This window comes from Myotis brandtii, unplaced genomic scaffold (assembly GCF_000412655.1).
Source record: "Myotis brandtii unplaced genomic scaffold, ASM41265v1 scaffold670, whole genome shotgun sequence".
Classification (NCBI taxonomy): domain Eukaryota; kingdom Metazoa; phylum Chordata; class Mammalia; order Chiroptera; family Vespertilionidae; genus Myotis; species Myotis brandtii.
In genome coordinates this window covers 2,726,093-2,745,609 of record NW_005370611.1, presented here as the reverse complement: position 1 = coordinate 2,745,609, position 19,517 = coordinate 2,726,093, and the positions used below count along the sequence as shown (strand labels likewise).

At 42.1% G+C, this 19,517-nt stretch overlaps 1 protein-coding gene across 1 annotated transcript in view; it reads left to right on the top strand.

The window, feature by feature from the left end:
• The window catches only part of WWP2 (WW domain containing E3 ubiquitin protein ligase 2), a 104,743-nt gene that overhangs the window by 49,681 nt on the left and 35,545 nt on the right, over window positions 1–19,517 (top strand). Inside the window, exons 7-9 of the mRNA XM_005881192.2 lie at window positions 237–364; window positions 12,521–12,595; window positions 12,686–12,818. Of these exons, the coding sequence (XP_005881254.2) occupies window positions 237–364; window positions 12,521–12,595; window positions 12,686–12,818 (336 nt within the window). The remainder of the gene's footprint in view (window positions 1–236; window positions 365–12,520; window positions 12,596–12,685; window positions 12,819–19,517) is intronic.

The following is a 19,517-nucleotide window of genomic DNA, read 5'->3' as shown; positions in this document are numbered from 1 at the left end:
TTGTTTACTTCAAGTGGAAAAGTTTACCCAAAGTTGCCTCTGGGCTTTTACCAAGAAGGAAGCTTACCTGGGTCTCTCTGTTTGAAGCCAGCATCTGTTGAGTCAAAGACTACAGGGGCTATTGAAGGTCTTACTTCCAATAAATAGCGAGAGAGGGAATACGGTGACTTAGGTGGGATACCTTCTTTTTTCCCACAGTAACTTACATCTGTCTGCTTTATACTTTGAACCCCCAGGACGCACAGACATTCAAGTGGTTCAGCCAGAACAACCACAGCAACCGACGAGCGAAGTCCTGGTACTAACAACCGGCACCGCCAGCCCGTCAAGAACCCAAGCCACAGTGGCTTGGCCAATGGCACAGGTGAGTGACAGCCCAGAATGCCAGCCCAGACTGAATCAGTGGCCTCTAACCTGTTCTCACGTGGAGTCGGGGTTCTGTCTGTGTCAAAATGTGGGGGGGATGAGAGAAGACTCCAATACTAAGATGAATTCGAATCCATCAGTCTTTCCATTGACCTGTCTTCCTTTATCTCTGGCATACTCTGTATAGGTAAGGTTAGTCTCCATAGGACTCTTCTAAAATATTTCTTTGCACAGAAATAAAAAATATTGATTTTTGTATTCATTTCTTATCAACATTGGATTTCATTGGGAGAGGATATCTTACTTCTACATGACACTTTTTTTTCTGTCTTTCATTTAAGGAAATGATCAGACTTAGGGAGACAGGAAACTGAGTATTGTTGCTAGGAGCTGAGTTAGAGAAAATGGCAGCACTGTTGACGGTTGGGAGGCTGACCAGGGGCAAAGCCACACTGCTACTGCGGGGCGGGGGGGATTCTGTGGCTGTTTCAGTGAGACTTTGTGCCACTTGAGAATAGACAGCCCTTCCACATCCACATAGACCGTCTCTGCACTTGGCTCGCTCTGCTTCCTTGTAAGTGGGAAGGGAAGGGCCTATTTCAAAACAATTCACTTTTTGTCATGCTTTCCTTCTGTCTCATCAGGTCAGTGTTGGATTGAAATGGAAAAAGGCAAACAAAACACAACCCTTCATTTTTCTAAGCGTCTTGAAAATTGTCAGATTTTTAGTGACTGCTGGTCACTTGGTAATTTGTCTTAACTTGGGGCAGCTGGGAAGGGACATGTGGCTGTTGCTTCCATAAACTATAGGTGTTTAAATTGGTAAGTGACACCTGCAATAATTTTGTAGGTGCTTGTGATGACATGAAGGACAGGAGGTCCGGAGCAGCATAGCTTCTCCACACGAGTGTTGTCATGGCCCTTTGTGTGACAGACTTGAGTAGGAGAAATCGGCTTGGGTTACTTTTTCGTGACTCAGTTCTCTGGCAGCACCGTTTGAGGGCTGCAGTGCCCCTCTGATGGCTCAGGGTGCTGAGTGATACGGTTGCCTGCCATGGACTGTGGGTGGAGTGGCCTGTGTCCTGCACAGCTCACTGCATGTGTGGGGGCCTGACTTTCTCTCTGGAGTTGGGGACCTGCCTGAAGGAATTGAGTTAACTAGCTCACCCTGTGCCCTGAGGACAAGGATGAGCTGGAGGCGCTGGCTCAGCCTGCCTGGCGCTCCCGTGCCAACCCCATGTCTGGGTACTGGAACCATTCAGTCACAGTGTGGATGTTGCCACCTGTGTGAAGGGGATGGCGAGGTGGTGGCCGTGGGCCGTGTTGCAGAAAACCGTGTGCATCTCTGTGAGCGCCAGAATGCATGCTTCCCCTAGAAAAATGAGGTGCTGGTGGGAGTGGGCCAGGGAAACCGGCTCCTTGGAACCAGTTGTTTCCTGGAGGCCTTGGCCGTGACTCCAACCACTTTGTTCTTCGGGGGATACTGGTTTCCCTTAGCCACCTCTGCTTTTCCTATGAAAACTCTTGGTGAATTGGCTTTATGTGGTGATGGTCTTTGAGTCACTCTTGATGTTTAAACAGATCTGTATTTCCCTGACATTTATTTTTATGTACCTTTGCATATTGCCCTTATCTCCAGGAATATTATGTTTCAGCAGACGAGGCAGGTGCCAGCCATGTCCCCAGAAAGCCAAAGATCCGTAACCCCTTGGAAAAGTTTCATGGCGGTGCATCTGAATTCCCAAACTGTTCCCAGAACCCATCTGCGGAGGACAGTTGCCGCATTTAAGGGATTTCTGCCTGTTCAAAGACGAAGGTCTTGGCTTCTGTCTCCTCTCCTCTCTCCTTTCTGCTGTGATGACAGCTCACCTTTGCCTCCCAGCCAGCCTTGACTTTGTAGGCTCTTTCATGTCTGTCCAAGGGGTACAGAAAGACCTCACCTTCCCTCTGGGGAGCAGGCAGAAGCCCCCCTCTTTGGCAGCACAAGAGCAGAAGGGTTTTTGAGGATATGAATGCTCCATCCATCAACACGTTGCTCTTAGAACTGAGAGGAGCAGTTCCAAAGTGGTGGTGGTCGGGAGCCGTGCCGCCAGGAAATGTTTCCACAGACATTCGAGGTTTATTTAGCAAGCCCTTTTGGCTGTGCCCTGCAGTTATGCATGAAAAAGACATTTGGGGCAAAAATGGAGCTGAGTTCCAGGTGGTATTTTTGTGTTGTCACAACTGTAAAGTAACCATTTTTTTATAAAATGAAAGTGAGTGGCAGCCTGTCTGTATAAATATAATATTCCTAAGTTTTAAAAGTGGTGGAATTGAGAAATAGACTAATGGTATAGCACTTCATTGAGACTCCTGTGAAGTGATTTATTTTTTCTTCTTTTATTGAAAACTTTATTCAAAAAAATGACATCTCTCACTCCTCTCTTCGGTGTGATTTCCTTGCACATAGGTGTGGGGGTCACGCGGGCTGCGCTCAGATTCTGATCCCTCATGTGTGGTATGTGCATGGAGCCCAGGGACTTTCAGGGCCTTAGTTTTCTCATTAATAAAATTAGGACAAGATTCATATATCTCATAAGGTTGTTACAGAAACAAATTTCATAAAATATGTAGAGTGTCTGGTATGGTGCCTGGGAATACAGTAAGCTGTCAATCAACATTAGTTTTTATCTTCATAAATAATTTCATATGGTTATAATTATGCAGTATGGATAGATTTCACTTTGTTATTTTTTTATACATGCTTCTATGTATTTGTGGTCTCTTCATTTACCCCTTTTTAGTGACCTCATGCTATTTCACAGTTAATACACCATAGTTCCTTTAACCATTCCTCAATCCTAGTGTATTTCCCTATTGTAAAACCAAATCCTGATGTAGACATCTTTGCACACAGCTTTGTTTCTTCTTGAATGAAGTTCTTGAGTCAAAGGATATGAATTTTTATTTATTTATTTTTTAAATATATTTTTTATTGAATTTTTACAGAGAGGAAGGGAGAGGGATAGAGAGTTAGAAACATGGATGAGAGAGAAACATCGATCAGCTGCCTCCTGCACACCCCCTACTGGGGATGTGCCCACAACCAAGGTACATGCCCTTGACTGGAATCGAACCTGGGACCCTTCAGTCTGCAGGCTGACGCTCTATCCACTGAGCCAAACCAGTCAGGGCAGGATATGAATTTTTAAAATGAGATTAATGTATATTATCAGATTGACTTCTGAAAGGTTTGAAGCAATCATATATCACAGGGCAGTGTAAAATTTTCCTCAAGTGGTATGTGAGGTTTACTTTTTCCTACAACCTTGTACTAAACACTGTTTTATCTATTTGCTAAGAAGTATTAAGTGCTCCCTCATTGTTTAACCTTCTTGCATTTCTTGTTATTAGTTGCTTGACTGTTTCTTTTCTATTTGTGTGACTTTTTCATAGTGTTTGATTATCCTTTGGAGATTTGGATGTTTATTTATATATCCTTGGTTCAAGTTTCTTTTTACACATTGTGATAAAATATGTGTAACATAAAATTTACCATTTAAACCATTTTTGAGTGTACAATTCAGTGGCACAAAGTACATTCACAGTGTTGTGCAACTACATCACTATTTATTTCCAGAACTTTTCCATCATTCCAAACTGAAACTCTGTACCCTTTAAACACTAACATTCTCCTCTCCTCCCACCCGCAGCCCCAGCCAACCTCTATTCCACTTTATGTCTCTATGAATTTGCTTATTTTAGGTGCCCCATATTATAAATGGAATGAATTGTCCTTTTGTCTATGTCCTTTTGTGTATTTCACTTAGCATAATGTTTTCATGATTCACCCATGTTGTAGCATGTATCAGAATTGTTCCACTTTATTTATCCATTCACCTGTTGATGGACATTTGGATGGTGTCCACCTCTTGGCTGTTGTGAGCAGTGCTGCTGTGACATGGGTGTACAGAACCTGCTTGAGTCCAGGCTTTCAGTTCTTTTGGCTGCACACCTATGAACAGAGTTGATGGGCCATATGGTAATTCCTTGTTTAACTTTTTGAGGAGCCCTCAAACTGTTTTCCAGAGCAGCTGTACCGTTTTACATCCCACCAGCGATGAATGAGGGTTCCAGTGTTTCACCTCACCAATACTTGTTTCCCCCCCATTTTTTGATAATAGCCATCTTAATGGGTGTAAAGTATGTAGGTACAAGTTTTTTGTTATGTTTATGGTGATAAGTTTCCCCTGTATCATTGCTTTGTCTTTTATCTCATTTTTTTGTGGCTTTTGTAGAAAAAGTTAAAAATTTAAAAAATCATTATGTATGAGTGTTTTTAATATTTTCAATTTTACTTTTTGCCTCAGAAGTTAAAAGATTCTCTCTTGTCTATAGAGGGAATACATACTTTATTCTGTTTTACTTTTTTTCATGATGTTATGTTAAAAAAGAACTATCCCACTGGAATTTATAGTGGTGTATCTGTATCTATACATATATAAGTATAGTGAGGACTGGGTTAAATTAATTTTTCTCTATATCAGGGTCCTATTTTCCTATAAACATTAATTAAATGGTTTTCTTTTCTCATTGTGGTTTTTCTTAGTGTTTATCACTTACCACATTCTTATATGCAGTGAGAATTCATTTCTGGACTCTTTACACATTCCATTTACTTTATTTCCAGTTTGGAGCCAGTGTCATGTGATTTTGATTATTGACGTGTTATAGTATGTTTTTCTAATGTCTGGAAGGGCTAGTTTTGCCTTGTTATTTTTTCTCCATGATATTCTTTGACAGTAATACATTTTCAAAACAAATTCAGACTTTGAATTCTTAGAAGCGTGGTGGAATAGAAATGGAAATGGCATGAATCTATATATTGGCCAGGAAGGATTAAACGTTCCCATTAGGTAACATGGAATGGTGCTGTTCATTCTTAAGTTTTTCTTCTTTTTTTTCCATTGAATTGTTTTGGTTGAGGCTAGTTTTGGTTGCTCTTGTGAAGAGCTGAGTGATCAGTTATATTGGAGGTGCATTTCTTATATTCACGGGTGAGAAATATTGACTGCTTTATTGTGGAGTATATGTTACAAGCTGATCTTCAATTTAAAAAGCTTTCATTGTTGGCAAGCGCCTTCCTCTTGCCCAAGTTGGGGGCCTGAAAAGACTGTGCTACATCACACGCACCTAAAGATTTTGGAACACACAGTGAGTTGGCAGCGTGTCTAGGATTAAGAAAAAGAACTTCCAATTCCTGATCTCTTTTTGACTAACTGTGACTAGCATAATAGAGTCTTAGCCCTGAATGAATATTTGATTCATGAAGTTAGAATATTTAACCAACACCACAGAGGGAACCTTGTGAAATACCCATCATTGCACAAACCAGAGGCCTTTCAACTGCTATTTTACCTACTTACCCCATTTACCCTCTCATCTTGGTACCCAGCTTTTCTTCCTATACAGGAAAGTCATCTAAGTCATTTCATTTCTCTTTCCCCACCCCCTTCCATTGTTTTTACTTCATGGTGTTCTGGGTTTGAGTTCTGGTTCAGCTACTTGCTGACTGCATGGCATCACTCTGAATGGTACCTCTGTGAGCCTCAGTTTTGTCTTCAGTAAAATGGGAATAACAACATCTTCTTCATGAAGCTATTAGGAGGATAAATGAGGTGATGAAAGTGAGCTTGCTAAAAGCAACACAGGATCCTAGACTGGATCTTGGAATAGTAAAAGGACATTAGTGGAAAGGCTGACAAAATCCAAATAAAGTCCGGAGTTTAGTTAATAGTAATGTACTGATGTTAATTTTTTAGCTTTGACATATGTGCTGTGGTTAAATAAGGTAGTAATTAGGGGAAACTGGGTGAAGGGCATACTATCTTTGTAGCTCCACTGGAATTTATAGTGGTGTATCTGTATCTATACATATATAAGTATAGTGAGGACTGGGTTAAATTAATTTTTCTCTATATCAGGGTCCTATTTTCCTATAAACATTAATTAAATGGTTTTCTTTTCTCATTGTGGTTTTTCTTAGTGTTTATCACTTACCACATTCTTATATGCAGTGAGAATTCATTTCTGGACTCTTTACACATTCCATTTACTTTATTTCCAGTTTGGAGCCAGTGTCATGTGATTTTGATTATTGACGTGTTATAGTATGTTTTTCTAATGTCTGGAAGGGCTAGTTTTGCCTTGTTATTTTTTCTCCATGATATTCTTTGACAGTAATACATTTTCAAAACAAATTCAGACTTTGAATTCTTAGAAGTGTGGTGGAATAGAAATGGAAATGGCATGAATCTATATATTGGCCAGGAAGGATTAAACGTTCCCATTAGGTAACATGGAATGGTGCTGTTCATTCTTAAGTTTTTCTTCTTTTTTTTCCATTGAATTGTTTTGGTTGAGGCTAGTTTTGGTTGCTCTTGTGAAGAGCTGAGTGATCAGTTATATTGGAGGTGCATTTCTTATATTCACGGGTGAGAAATATTGACTGCTTTATTGTGGAGTATATGTTACAAGCTGATCTTCAATTTAAAAAGCTTTCATTGTTGGCAAGCGCCTTCCTCTTGCCCAAGTTGGGGGCCTGAAAAGACTGTGCTACATCACACGCACCTAAAGATTTTGGAACACACAGTGAGTTGGCAGCGTGTCTAGGATTAAGAAAAAGAACTTCCAATTCCTGATCTCTTTTTGACTGTGACTAGTATAATAGAGTCTTAGCCCTGAATGAATATTTGATTCATGAAGTTAGAATATTTAACCAACACCACAGAGGGAACCTTGTGAAATACCCATCATTGCACAAACCAGAGGCCTTTCAACTGCTATTTTACCTACTTACCCCATTTACCCTCTCATCTTGGTACCCAGCTTTTCTTCCTATACAGGAAAGTCATCTAAGTCATTTCATTTCTCTTTCCCCACCCCCTTCCATTGTTTTTACTTCATGGTGTTCTGGGTTTGAGTTCTGGTTCAGCTACTTGCTGACTGCATGGCACCACTCTGAATGGTACCTCTGTGAGCCTCAGTTTTGTCTTCAGTAAAATGGGAATAACAACATCTTCATGAGGCTATTAGGAGGATAAATGAGGTGATGAAAGTGAACTTGCTAAAAGCAACACAGGATCCTGGACTGGATCTTGGAATAGTAAAAGGACATTAGTGGAGAGGCTGACAAAATCCCAATAAAGTCTGGAGTTTAGTTAATAGTAATGTACTGATGTTAATTTTTTAGCTTTGACAAATGTGCTGTGGTTAAATAAGGTAGTAATTAGGGGAAACTGGGTGAAGGGCATACTATCTTTGTAGCTTTTCTCTAAATCTAAAAATTATTCGAAAATTAAAAACTTTAAAAAGAACCTCCTTTATAAATAGTAATGTTATACAAATGTGAGATGGTTTTATTTCAGATATCATTTGCTAGATTATTAGGTTTATTGAACGAGTATTTATTGAGCAAATATCCATTGAATGCCATTTTGATAAGAACTATGGGCAATGTAAAGAAGCAGAAAAGTAGGCGTCTACCTGATAATCTGTTTCAGGACTAGAAGCAGAAAAGACACCATTAGCCACGGGCCAACCAACACAGCAGGCGTCACAGGGGCTATGTGGCTTAGCTGAGACCACAGGTGCAGTGGGTCCTGCAAAGGGGATCAGTTTGGGTTGAAGTGGTGGGGAGGAGAGAGAGAGAGAGAGAGAGAGAGAGAGAGAGAGAGACACACACTAGAGGGAAACAAGCTATTTTGCCTTGGACAACTCATGTAAGCTGTGTGGTTCTTCCTGTTCTCCCTTCCCCACTGGTTGTTGGGAAATCAAATGTAAAAGCATCATGTAGGGTGAAGGACTTTGTACATGTAAGCCAGTCTTAGCTTCCTGACTGACAAAGGGGGTTTCAATATTGCAAAGTGCAACTTATTGAATTGTGGACCATAAGGATGAACTTCCACTGTGAGAGGATGGACGCTGATGCTAAATTGCTTGGAATTTAATCCCAGCAACTTAGTTTACTAACGGTCATTTGACATTGGAAATGTTACTTAAACTCTCTGTGTCATGGATTTTCACCTGTAAAATATGAAAAGAGTATTTCTCAATTGATAACCTAGCTGTGAAATAGCAACAAATTAATACATGAAAAATAGTTTGAAGAGCCTGACCTGTACAAAAAACATAAGCTAACACACATTTTTTTTTGTTTACATTTGGAAGATTGCTGAGAACCTCACGCCATTGGAAGTTCCGTGTGCCTGCTATCTAAAAGGCGCATGTGTAAATCTTTTTGCATTTAGTAGATGCTGTGGGCTTGATTTCTTGTTCCTTTCACCACTGAACATCCTGTGAATGGCAGTGTCTCCCACTCACTTAGCTTATTGTCAAGTCCATCATTCTGACTCTGAATCGTGGGTCCTTGCTGGGCTCTGCTAACAGCTTCCATCAGTTTAATGTCATATAGTTTAGACCAGTGATGGCGAGCCTATGACACGCGTGTCAGAGGTGACACGCGAACTCATTTTTTTGGTTGATTTTTCTTTGTTAAATGGCATTTAAATATATAAAATAAATATCAAAAATATAAGTCTTTGTTTTACTATGGTTGCAAATATCAAAAAATTTCTATATGTGACATGGCACCAGAGTTAAGTTAGGGTTTTTCAAAATGCTGACACGCCGAGCTCAAAAGGTTCGCCATCACTGGGCTAGACAATCATATACTCTACAGAGTGCTCCCCTCAATGTTTCCAGTCAAAATGTCATTGTTCATTTTTGGAGGATGTGAGGAAATCAGTTCATTATTCTGAAAACTGGCTAAATAAAAGGAAAGACTCAAGCATTTTTTTCCTGCCTTTTCTTTACAATCTGAACCTCAAGAAAGCCAAATAGTTGATCAGACAAACTTTCTCTCTATAGGGATGGTAGAATTAGTATATTAGTGTTTTGCAGTCTATATTAATGGAGTTAGGCAATTATCATCAGTGGCTGCTGACATTGCAACAGAGAGACAACCAGACATCATGGGTCTCCTGTACACAAACATTGAACATGCATAGAAGCAAAGAGTGCTCGAATGAACTCATCACCCAGCTTCAGCTATTAATTATTCATGACAATTTTAATTTTATCTGCCACCTCTCTTCATCATACCTACCCTCATTTCCCCCCACCTTTTAATGATTGTATTTACATTTTTTTGTATTGCTCAACTGTGCTCCATAGAGGTTCTAGCAATTTCTACTCCTACCAGCAGTATGTGAAGTGCATTTTTTAAAAATGTATTTTTATTGATTTCAGAGAGGGAGAGAGAGTCATAAACATCAATGATGAGAGAGAATCACTGATCGGTTGCCCCCTGCATGCCCCCTACTGGGAATCGAGCATGCAACCCAGGCATGTGCCCTTGACCAGAATCGAACTTGGGACCCTTCAGTCCGCAGGCCGATGCTCTATCCACTGAGCCAAACTAGCTAGGGCAAAAATGCATTTTTTTTAAATACTCTGATAAGTGTGTGGTTAAATATTTTTACTCTTGTCAATCTGAGGTTAAAAAATGGTATTTCATTATAGTCTTAAATTACATTTCTTGTCTCATAATTGAGATTCAGCATCTTTTCAGATATTTAAGGGTAATTTGTATTTCCTTAACTGTGAAGTGTCTCTGATTTGTAGAGGTTCTTTTCATATCAAAGAAATTAGCCATTGGTGTATAATTTGAATTGATAATATTTCCTAGTTGTTATTTTTCTTTTGCTTTTAATTTTGCTTATGGTGTTTTTTCCCCCCATTTAGATTTTTAAAACATTTTAATCATCAGTCTTTTGTGAATTCTATCTTTTGTGTAATATTTTAAAAATCCTTTTCACTGTGAGATTATAAAAATATTCTCCTCTGTTGTTTTTTTTAGTTCCTCTGTAGTTTCATTTTTTGTGTGTCAAAATCTCTGATCCATCTGGAATTTATTTTGATGTAAGAAGTAGATAGGACTGAAACTTCGTTTTTGTTCAGTATACCCAGTTGTCACAGCACTGTTTATTGAATAGCCTGTCTTTTCTGTAGCAATTTAAAATGCCGTGGTTGACATATACTAAATTCCAATGTGTATTTAATTGTGTCTGAACTCTCTTATTTATTTAATTGACATCTGCCTATTCATATATCAGTGCTACATTGTTTTAAGTGTTGTAGCTTTATAATATGTGTTAATACTTTAGAGAACGACTCCTCACCCCATTACATATACACATAAAACTTAGTCTTTAGAATTTTCATTGATATTCTTCTGTATTTAGTTGTCCTTATAATTTTTAGAACGAATTTATTTAGTTCTTAGAAATATCATGATGGTTTTTTGATTGGAAATGAGTAAAATGTATAGATTTGCATAAAGAGAATTGCCATCTGTTGTGTTTTACTAACTTAGCTGAGATGGAACAGAAACATAAATTCTTGCATTTATGTTGGGGAAACATCAGTTGCACAAGATGTAGTTATTTATTAGACAACTAATTCAGTCTGTGTGCCAGACCATATATCATTTCCTAGGGAGAAAGCAAATAGATTAATCGTAGTTGGTTCCTAGGCTCTTATCCATTTGTCAAGGTCTAGCTTGGCATCACATCATGCGAACAAATTTTTGTTTCCGCTGACCTCCAGTCTCATGTCAGCCAATAGGGTCATGTGGTTGCTTCAGCGTTATTACAACCTTGCGTGGCATTAGAGGATGTCCAGAGAGGGCAAGTGGTGTGTAATGAGTGAGTGGTTCAGCCTCTGGAAGCAGACAGGGGGGGTGCCCTGTGACCTTGGCAGGTTATTTAATCTCTTCGGGCCTCAGTTTCCTCAACTGTAACGTGAGAGGATGTTAATTGTACCCGACTCATGGGATTGTGGGTGAGGCTTAACTGAGAGAATTCAAAATGCTTTTGCACTTTCCCTGTAAATGTTACCTAATATCATTTATATTGGAAATCTGACTCCACTGGTCTGATGGTATCTGATTTATTATGTTCGGTTCCCGACATCATCACTTAGGAGAGGCAGTAGAAAAGGGTCTCCACAAGAGGGAAGCCAGGTGGTAAGAAGAGGGTATACTAGAAACATTAAAGGGATAGTAGCCTTTCTACTGGAAAAGAGAAGGTGATTGAGAAGCAATGTCAGGTACGTATTTCGTGTTGCCTGGGTTTGGGGACTGACACCAGCTAATGAACTTCAGCTTAACTGAGAAAAAACTTTCCGGCAGGGACATGTTCAGCCACAGAAAGACTGCAGTGAGCCGCCTGTCAGGAGAAATGTTTGAGAAGAGGCTGGGTAGCCATTTGTTAAAGAAACTGCAAAAAGAATTTCTGAATTAGGAAAAGGAGGCTAAACAACAAACAACTAAGGCATTTTCCTACAAAATTCTAGTATAAATGCACACAGGTGCAATCTCACATGTAGAAAATTCTCTGCGTATGGCTTACTCATGTTCAAAGAGTTATGATTCTTCAAAACCTTTTTGATCCTGTTTGAGTGAGAGTGCCCTGGGGTCCTGTGAGCATGGGTGACCATCAGAGAAAGGAAGACGTGGAGAAATAAGGAGAAATCAGCAGACTCGGGAGCAGCTTGTGTCACTCTGTCTCCTTGTCTCTCGTTACCTTGGAGACAAGTCCTATATCTTAGGAGCCCCATCCTTTTTATCTAGAATAGTAATCCTTGCTCCCTACTTAGAGTGTGACTCTTTAAAAGAACAAGTACGTTATTATAAGTTTTCCACCTCTTAGTGTGTCTGGAGCTTTTTGAAGGAAGGCAGACAAATGACAAGTTTAAACAAAGGTATATGACCCTATAAACTCGGCCTTACTCCATTTAGCACCAGTACACTTCCCCGTTATCTTTATTTTTCCTGCTATTCTTTTATTTCAGTAAGTGTAACCATGGTATGTTAGAAAATTTTAATAAACTTCTATAACAGGTAGTATTTAATAGCCTATTTATTTCAGACCCATCTCCCACTTTTCTTCTGGCAGGCCATTACTGACTTGCCTTAATTTCCTAAGTTATGATCTGTAAAAATTTTTGATGTCACTGGATACATGCATGGTCACATTGTGTTAATTAAGGGAAAAACCTCATCAATGGGAACATGTCTTAGATGATCTCTAAAATATGATTTCTGTATTTTTAGTGAATGATGAACCTGCTGCAGCCACTGATCCCGAAGAACCTTCTGTTGTTGGTGTGACATCCCCACCTGCAGCGAGTGTTACCCCGAACCCCACTGCAGGGTCTCTCCCTGCTCCAGCCACTGAAGAACCTTCTGTTGTTGGTGTGACATCCCCACCTGCTGCAGCGAGTGTTACCCCAAACCCCACTGCAGGGTCTCTCCCTGCTCCAGCCACGCCAGCTGAAGGAGAGGAGCCCAGCACGTCGGGCACACAGCAGGTCCTCCCGGCTGTCCCGGCCCCCGATGCTCTGCCTGCTGGGTGAGTAGCCTTCTGTCCCACAGCAGCCCTTTCCAACCCTCCAAAGACTGAGGCCCCTTCACCAGGGCAGAAACAACAAGGTTATTTAGTACCTCGTGGCTAGGAGTCTCTGGGAGGCTGCTGTGCTGAGGACCGAGGGAGGTGTGGGAGAAATGCTTATTCTACGTAAATCTTAAAGAGAATCTAAATCAACTGGGGCAGAATCAATGCTACCTTATACTGTGACTGGAAGTGAACAGCTTGATCCCAAGAATGTGGCTTTTATAGAACAAGAAGTTTATTTTGCCTTCCAAAATCACTGAGCGGTGTTCGCCTGCATCCTGCCTAGAAAACAGCGTTCCTCTTAACTTCTATCTTAACGGCCTGTGGAGGACGTTAGGCTCTGAATATTACTGGATGTCATTCCCGTAACTGGTGCCGATAGTAACATGGGCTACTAGTTTCCTTGCTATCCTTTAGTTCAGAATTAAATCTGATGGTAAACACCTTGAATGCTAAGAAGGTGGCCCCAGTAAGCCAAAAGGAAGTTCAAGTTTAGTTACATAGTGAGTGGAGATAAAAGCAGAGACTCAAAATCAAATAGATCTGGGTTTGAATCCCCACTTGACCCTATTTGACCTTGTATGAGTGGCTTACTGTCGTGGTGAGGTGGAGATAATAATCATGCGCATCTCCCTAGGAAGTTAAGAGGCTCAAATAAGATGGCGTAAGGGAAGCACTCACCCACTGGTGGGCATTGCACCTGGTGAATGATATTTTTGAAGTGGTTGCGAAAGAACCATGAATAGTTTTGAACTGGGAAACGAAGCCTTATCTTAGGGCTACCAGTCATAGCAGGGCCAGTCTGTCTGTGGTCCCCCTGTCCATCCTGGTTATCAGTTTGGCTCTGTGGACACCCATGTCCATGTCGCCACAGTCACCGTGGTCTGGCTGCTGCTGCTGCTGCTGCTGCTGCTGCTGGTGGGTCCTCTGAGCCCTGTAACTCACAAGGAAAAGGGAAAGGGAGGGTCCCTTGCTTGGTGCATAATATGGTGTGTTGTTCTTAAGCTACTTTAGAAAACCCAGTTGTTAAAACGACAATCCTAAATCTGCAGCATATGCGATTTTTTACCACGTACATATTGTATCCTTACCATTTGGCGCACTGCCTAACTCATATTTCATCATAAAGTGTGCTGAGCAAATGAAAAGTATTGCAAATAGTTCTTAATACCTCAAGCCTGGAGTGAATTGGGGGTATTGAGAAGTGGCTCTGAAAAGTTTTTTGGTGAAGCTTTTGATTTCATGAAAAGATTAATAACCAATTGCTGTGTCCAATTCCTCCCTACTGAGATTTCTTTTCTCTTTTGTATGTGGTAAGGACTACTCCAAAGACATTCATTTGGTTTATAATTTCAAATCTGTGTATAATTTGGGGGGAACAGAGCAGAATCATTTTGGCAGAAAGGAGAGAAAATGGCGCCGCCTGTGTCCCCTGTGAGCTGTTTGTTTTCTTTCCGCTGAGCAAATGCCTGGAAGGCCGGCTTCACTCCTGTGTCAGTCACAGGCAATTAGGGCTAATGGCTCAACGTGTCTTTATGTAGGGCGTGTGTGAGGGTTACTGTTCTCTGGGATTGGGCTCTTCCTGTTTCCAGGCAGCTGGAAAACTCCAGGCTCTGAAAACGCTCTTTATTCTAAGTTTGGCGGATGGAGTGGCCCAGGGAAGCGATTCTCCTCCCTTACCCTGCCAGAGGCTGCTGCACTTCTCTGAGGTCGACTTTGGACGGCATCTTAGAGTGTTTAGAACATGACGAGGCCTGTGTGTGGGTCTGGGGAGGCTGTTGCCTACTTTAACACGTGTGCCGGTCCACAGAAGGGTGTTGGGACCCAGTTTTCCATCCTAAGGTGCCCATCCCTGAGACATGGGGGAGCCTGGAGCCTGAGCTGCCTCACTGGAGGCTGCCACCAGCGCTGCTGCGTGCTCGGCAGTGAGCATGGCAGGCTTTCTGTTCTCTGCTTCGTACAAGCCAGAGACCCTTGCGATTCGGAGACCTGCCGGCCCCACCTTGGAATATCGCCCTGTTTACAAGTTTAGGAGATCCAGACGAGATGGGCTGTTCCTTTATTCCTGGTATCATGGCTTCAGGAGTCAGAGGACCAGTTTTAACCTTTTTAAATACAACTCTGAGCCTGACGTTTCACCACCTAGAATGCTTCATTGGCTTCTTATTGTCCTAAAGTGGCGATATTCAAAACTATTTTCATAGTTTTATTTTTTAATTAATCTATTAATTTTACTGGTTTTAGAGAGACAGGAAGGGAGAGAGAGAAAAACATCAATTTGCTGTTCTGCTTACTACTATGTATACATTCATTGGTTGATTCTTGCATGTGCCCTGACCAGGGATCTAACTCCCAATGTTGGTGTATCTGAACGACACTCCAACCAACTGAGCTACCTGGCCAGGGAAGAATTTTTAAAACATGCAATACCTGACTATTTAGTCAGGGACACTGACCTCTTTTCTCTTAGATTGTCATTAAAAAATGACAACAGCCAACACAACAATAGCTATCTGGTGTGAATGAATCAAAATTATACTTATTTTCTGTTCTGTCAGATTGGCAAAAATATTTTTTGGGTGTGCCGCAGAATTTTAGTAATTAGTTTATGTGTGCCATGAGATGGAAAGGGTTGAAAATTGCAGTGTTGAGGGATACATTCTCAAATCCTTCATAAGGCCTAAAAAGCCCTGCACGTAGGCCCCCACCCAGCCCTGAAGCCTCCCCTGGAAGACCCTCTGCTTTGCTCTCCAAGCTTCAGCCATAACTTACGTCAGTTTGACAAATGTTCCGCTCTTTCTCTGCATTTGGGACCCTCTGCCATGCTGGTTGCTGTTTCCAAAACCTTCTTCACTACTTTGTCCATTAATTCCTTTCCGTTTTCAGGCCTCAGCACCATCTTCAGAACTAGCCCTTCCTCTGGAAGTTCTCCCTCGACCCCTGCTAGACAAGGTCAAACCGCCCTGAGTACTGTAACTCTGCTCACACGTGTAATTGCTTGTTTCACGTCCCTCTGCCCTGCTGGGCTGTAAACGCCATGATGTCCGGGAGCCTGGCACAAAGTGGGTCCCCAGGACATATTTGTAATGAATAAATTTAAATGTTTTCTGCTTCTTCGATACCTCAAATAAATAGCAACTAGGACAGGAGTATTGCATTTTTTTCCCAAGAACAAGAGCTCAAGGCATCCATCATTCACTGGGTTGACTGGCTTTGGGTTTACCTGTGCGTCTCTCACAGGGTCAGGATGTTCTTCCCTGTCACTAGGGGTCCTTGTACACTGAGAGGTCCTGGGGAGTGTCTCCTCTCTACTAAGGTATTCCTGAGTCACGCTAGAGCGCCTTTTCCAGGTACCCAGACTTTGTCTCGTTCCAACTTTATCTTCTCAACTTCAGTCTCCCTTACTGAGTGATTGAGCAAGAGATCCCTAGGGCTTATTTTACCAATTGCTACATTGCCTTTCTGAAACTTGCAGCAGATAAGACTGATTATAGCCCTAGCTGGTTTGGCTCAGTGTATAGAACATTGGCCTGCGGACTGAAGTGTCCTAGGTTCGATTCTGGTCAAGGCTACATGCCTAGGTTGCGAGCTTGATCCCCAGTGAGGGGCATGCAGGAGGCAGCCAATCATTGATTCTATCTCATCATTGATGTTTCTCTCTTTCCCTCTCCTTCCTCTCTGAAATCAATAATAAAAAAAAAAATCTATCTATCTATCTATCTATCTATCTATCTATCTAAAAGCCTAAGTGACCGTTCGACCGGTCGCTATGACACACACTGACCACCAGGGGGCAGACACTCAATGCAGGAGCTGCCCCCTGGTGGTCAGTGTGCTCCCACAATGGGAGCGCCACTCAGCTGACTGGGCACCCCTGGCTCATGGCTGGCGGGCGCAGCTGCAGCAGCTGGAGCCTCTCCGACGACATTCCCCCTGTGCGCCCCTACCCCATCTGAACCGGGATCGGGACCAGCATCAGGACTGACTGGGCGCCAGCCTGAGGCCGCTTCTTGGTCATGGGTGTGCAGAGACCGCAGCAGAGCAGCAGCGAGCCTACCAGTGGTGGCAGGCGCAGCAGGGCCTGGATGAGTGGGAGTGGTGCAGCGCCCAGCCTGGGCTGGGCTCCTCCCTGGCCACCAGCCACTTCAACTACTGCTACATCCCTGAGGGGATATTGGATGCTGGTTTCGGACCAGCCACTTCAACTACTGCTACATCCCTGAGGGGATGTTGGATGCTGGTTTTGGCCCGATCCCCACAGGCTATGCCGAGGGACCCCACTGGTGCACGAATCCATGCACCTGGCCTCTAGTATATATATAAAAGACTGATTATAAAGAGATAACACATGTCTGTATGTTTTTTTTTTAATTCTCACCCGAGGATATGTTTTTATTGATTTGAGAGAGAGAGAGAGAGAGAGAGAGCATCGATGTGAGAGAGAAATATTGATCAGTTGTGCACCCCAACCAGAGATAGAACCGCAACCTAGCTAGTATGTGCCCTGACTGGGAATGGAACCCAAAACCTTTTGGTGCACGGGATGATGCTCCAACCTACGGAGCCACCTGGCCAGTGCCATGTCTGTGTGTTTTAAGGACTGAAGTCTACTGAAAGCTGGACTGCATAAGTCCAAATAGAACACTGCATTAGCCTTTTCTCCCTGTCTCTAAACACTCCTGCTTTCTGTACTTTTAAATTTAATTAGCATGAGAGAAGCCAACTGGAAGGGTCTCTTCGTTTTCAGCTTGCAAATGTCCACTAATGGAGGGGTGCCAGGAAGGCTCGGGAGACATGGTGAGATAGTGGTCCAGGCAGCGGGCAACGGGGAGTGAGGCCACTTTGATCAGCGGGCCCCGCATCTGGTTTTTATCAGCACTGAGCCCACTTTGGGGACTGAATGCTCATTAACAGACCCTGTGTACATGGCTTAGATAAACTCTAAGTGCGTCCCGGGCTTTGCGCTCGCGCAGGGCCTCGCACACAGAGGCACATTATTTCACCCTGGCAGCCCGAGCTCTGCTGTGGTTTCTTACATAAGGGAGGCCGTTGTGTTTGGACGGCCGACTTACCTCAGCACTGCCGGTTCACACCATCCCGTTCTCCCACAGTCACTGGCTGCCCCGTCCGTTTCCTGCCTCAGAGTGGAGTTAACTGAGGAGGGGTGTTTTCTAGATCTTTTTGATGTGCCATCTCCCCGCCACCGCACCCAGTTAGGGAGATCCAGAGGCCCTTTTCCCCAGTGGTCCTTGAGACACCATCAGGAATCACAACCTCGTAAGCGTTCTTCGATGTGTTGTTTGTAGAGACACTTGAAGAGAGATGGGAATTTGGAGCTTCTCTGCTAAGTTAGAAACCAGCCAATGCCATTGATTTTCATTCCAAACTCAAATTTGGCGCTAGCCAAAGATTCTTGCCCAAGGAGTTTAGACAGTGCTGTTCAGACTCTTCTCGAAGAACCAGTCCTTTTTTTCTGGCTTCTTGTTGTTTTATTTGTTTTTTCAATCTGTTACAAATCCTTACTTTTGTTCTCTATTCAGTGAGACAAATCTACTGATCACATGTTTCGATGTGGCAGTATCAAATCAAGTTGATGCGAAAGTTTCTAAATGCTTAGAAACTTCTGCATTTTTCTGGTGGCTAAATGGTAACCGTTTGGGCCATGGACCACACTTTGAGTAGCACCATTTAAAAGGACTATACTGGGAGAATCTGTGCCTTTTGCTGAATATGGTTTAGTTTTTTTACTTATAAGCTTAGGTAATGACCAATAGTATATATTCCTGACTTCCTCACCATCATCTCACAGCAAAAGCCTTATTTCCAAAGATTCTACTATTGTCAGGGCCGGCCCAGGAGATGTTCTCACCCTCCTGTACGTATGTATTCATGTGTGTTAATGGTGATTGTGTTCATCTTTGTATCCCTAGCACCTGGCATAGTGCTTGGCTTCTAGAGAGATGGAGTTGGAAGTGTTTGTTGAATGACATGATTTCATTCTCAGTAGCCCTTAAAACTTTTTTTTGGAGGGGGACAGGGAATAGAAGAAGAAAGAACAAGGAGAACAACAACAAACAAACACCCAGGTTTAATCATTGGTGTTATTCATGTACCTTGTGTATATTTTTTCCTGACCATTAATAACAGCTAGCATGTGTTAAGTGTTTCCAGTGTGTTGGAGAATGCTAACTTTCACATGTGGGTTACTTCATGCAGTCTTCACAGCACTTTTGTCCTCATTTTGCAGATCAGAGAACCTTAAGCCATTTGCCCGAGACCACATATACACACACATACTCATTTACACACATTTACCAAAATTTGGTAATCTTATGGTATGTGCTTTTAAATTTTATTTGTTTATTGTAAAATATCTTCAGCATGCAGGTAAGAATGGACAGCACTTCAGATTTAATGAAAAACAGTATATTTATGTAATTTAAAAATAATTTTGATCATCTTATTTTTTTAAGAGTGATTATTTCCCTACATTGCCAGATATGCAAAATCTTGTAATTGCAAAATGTTAAAAAAAATTTAAACTTTTTATTGAATTCATTGGGGTGACATTGGTTAATAATATTATACTAGAGTCTGGTGCAACAAAATTTGTGCACTGGGGGGGGGGGGGGGGGGGCCCCCAGCCCACCCCGGGCA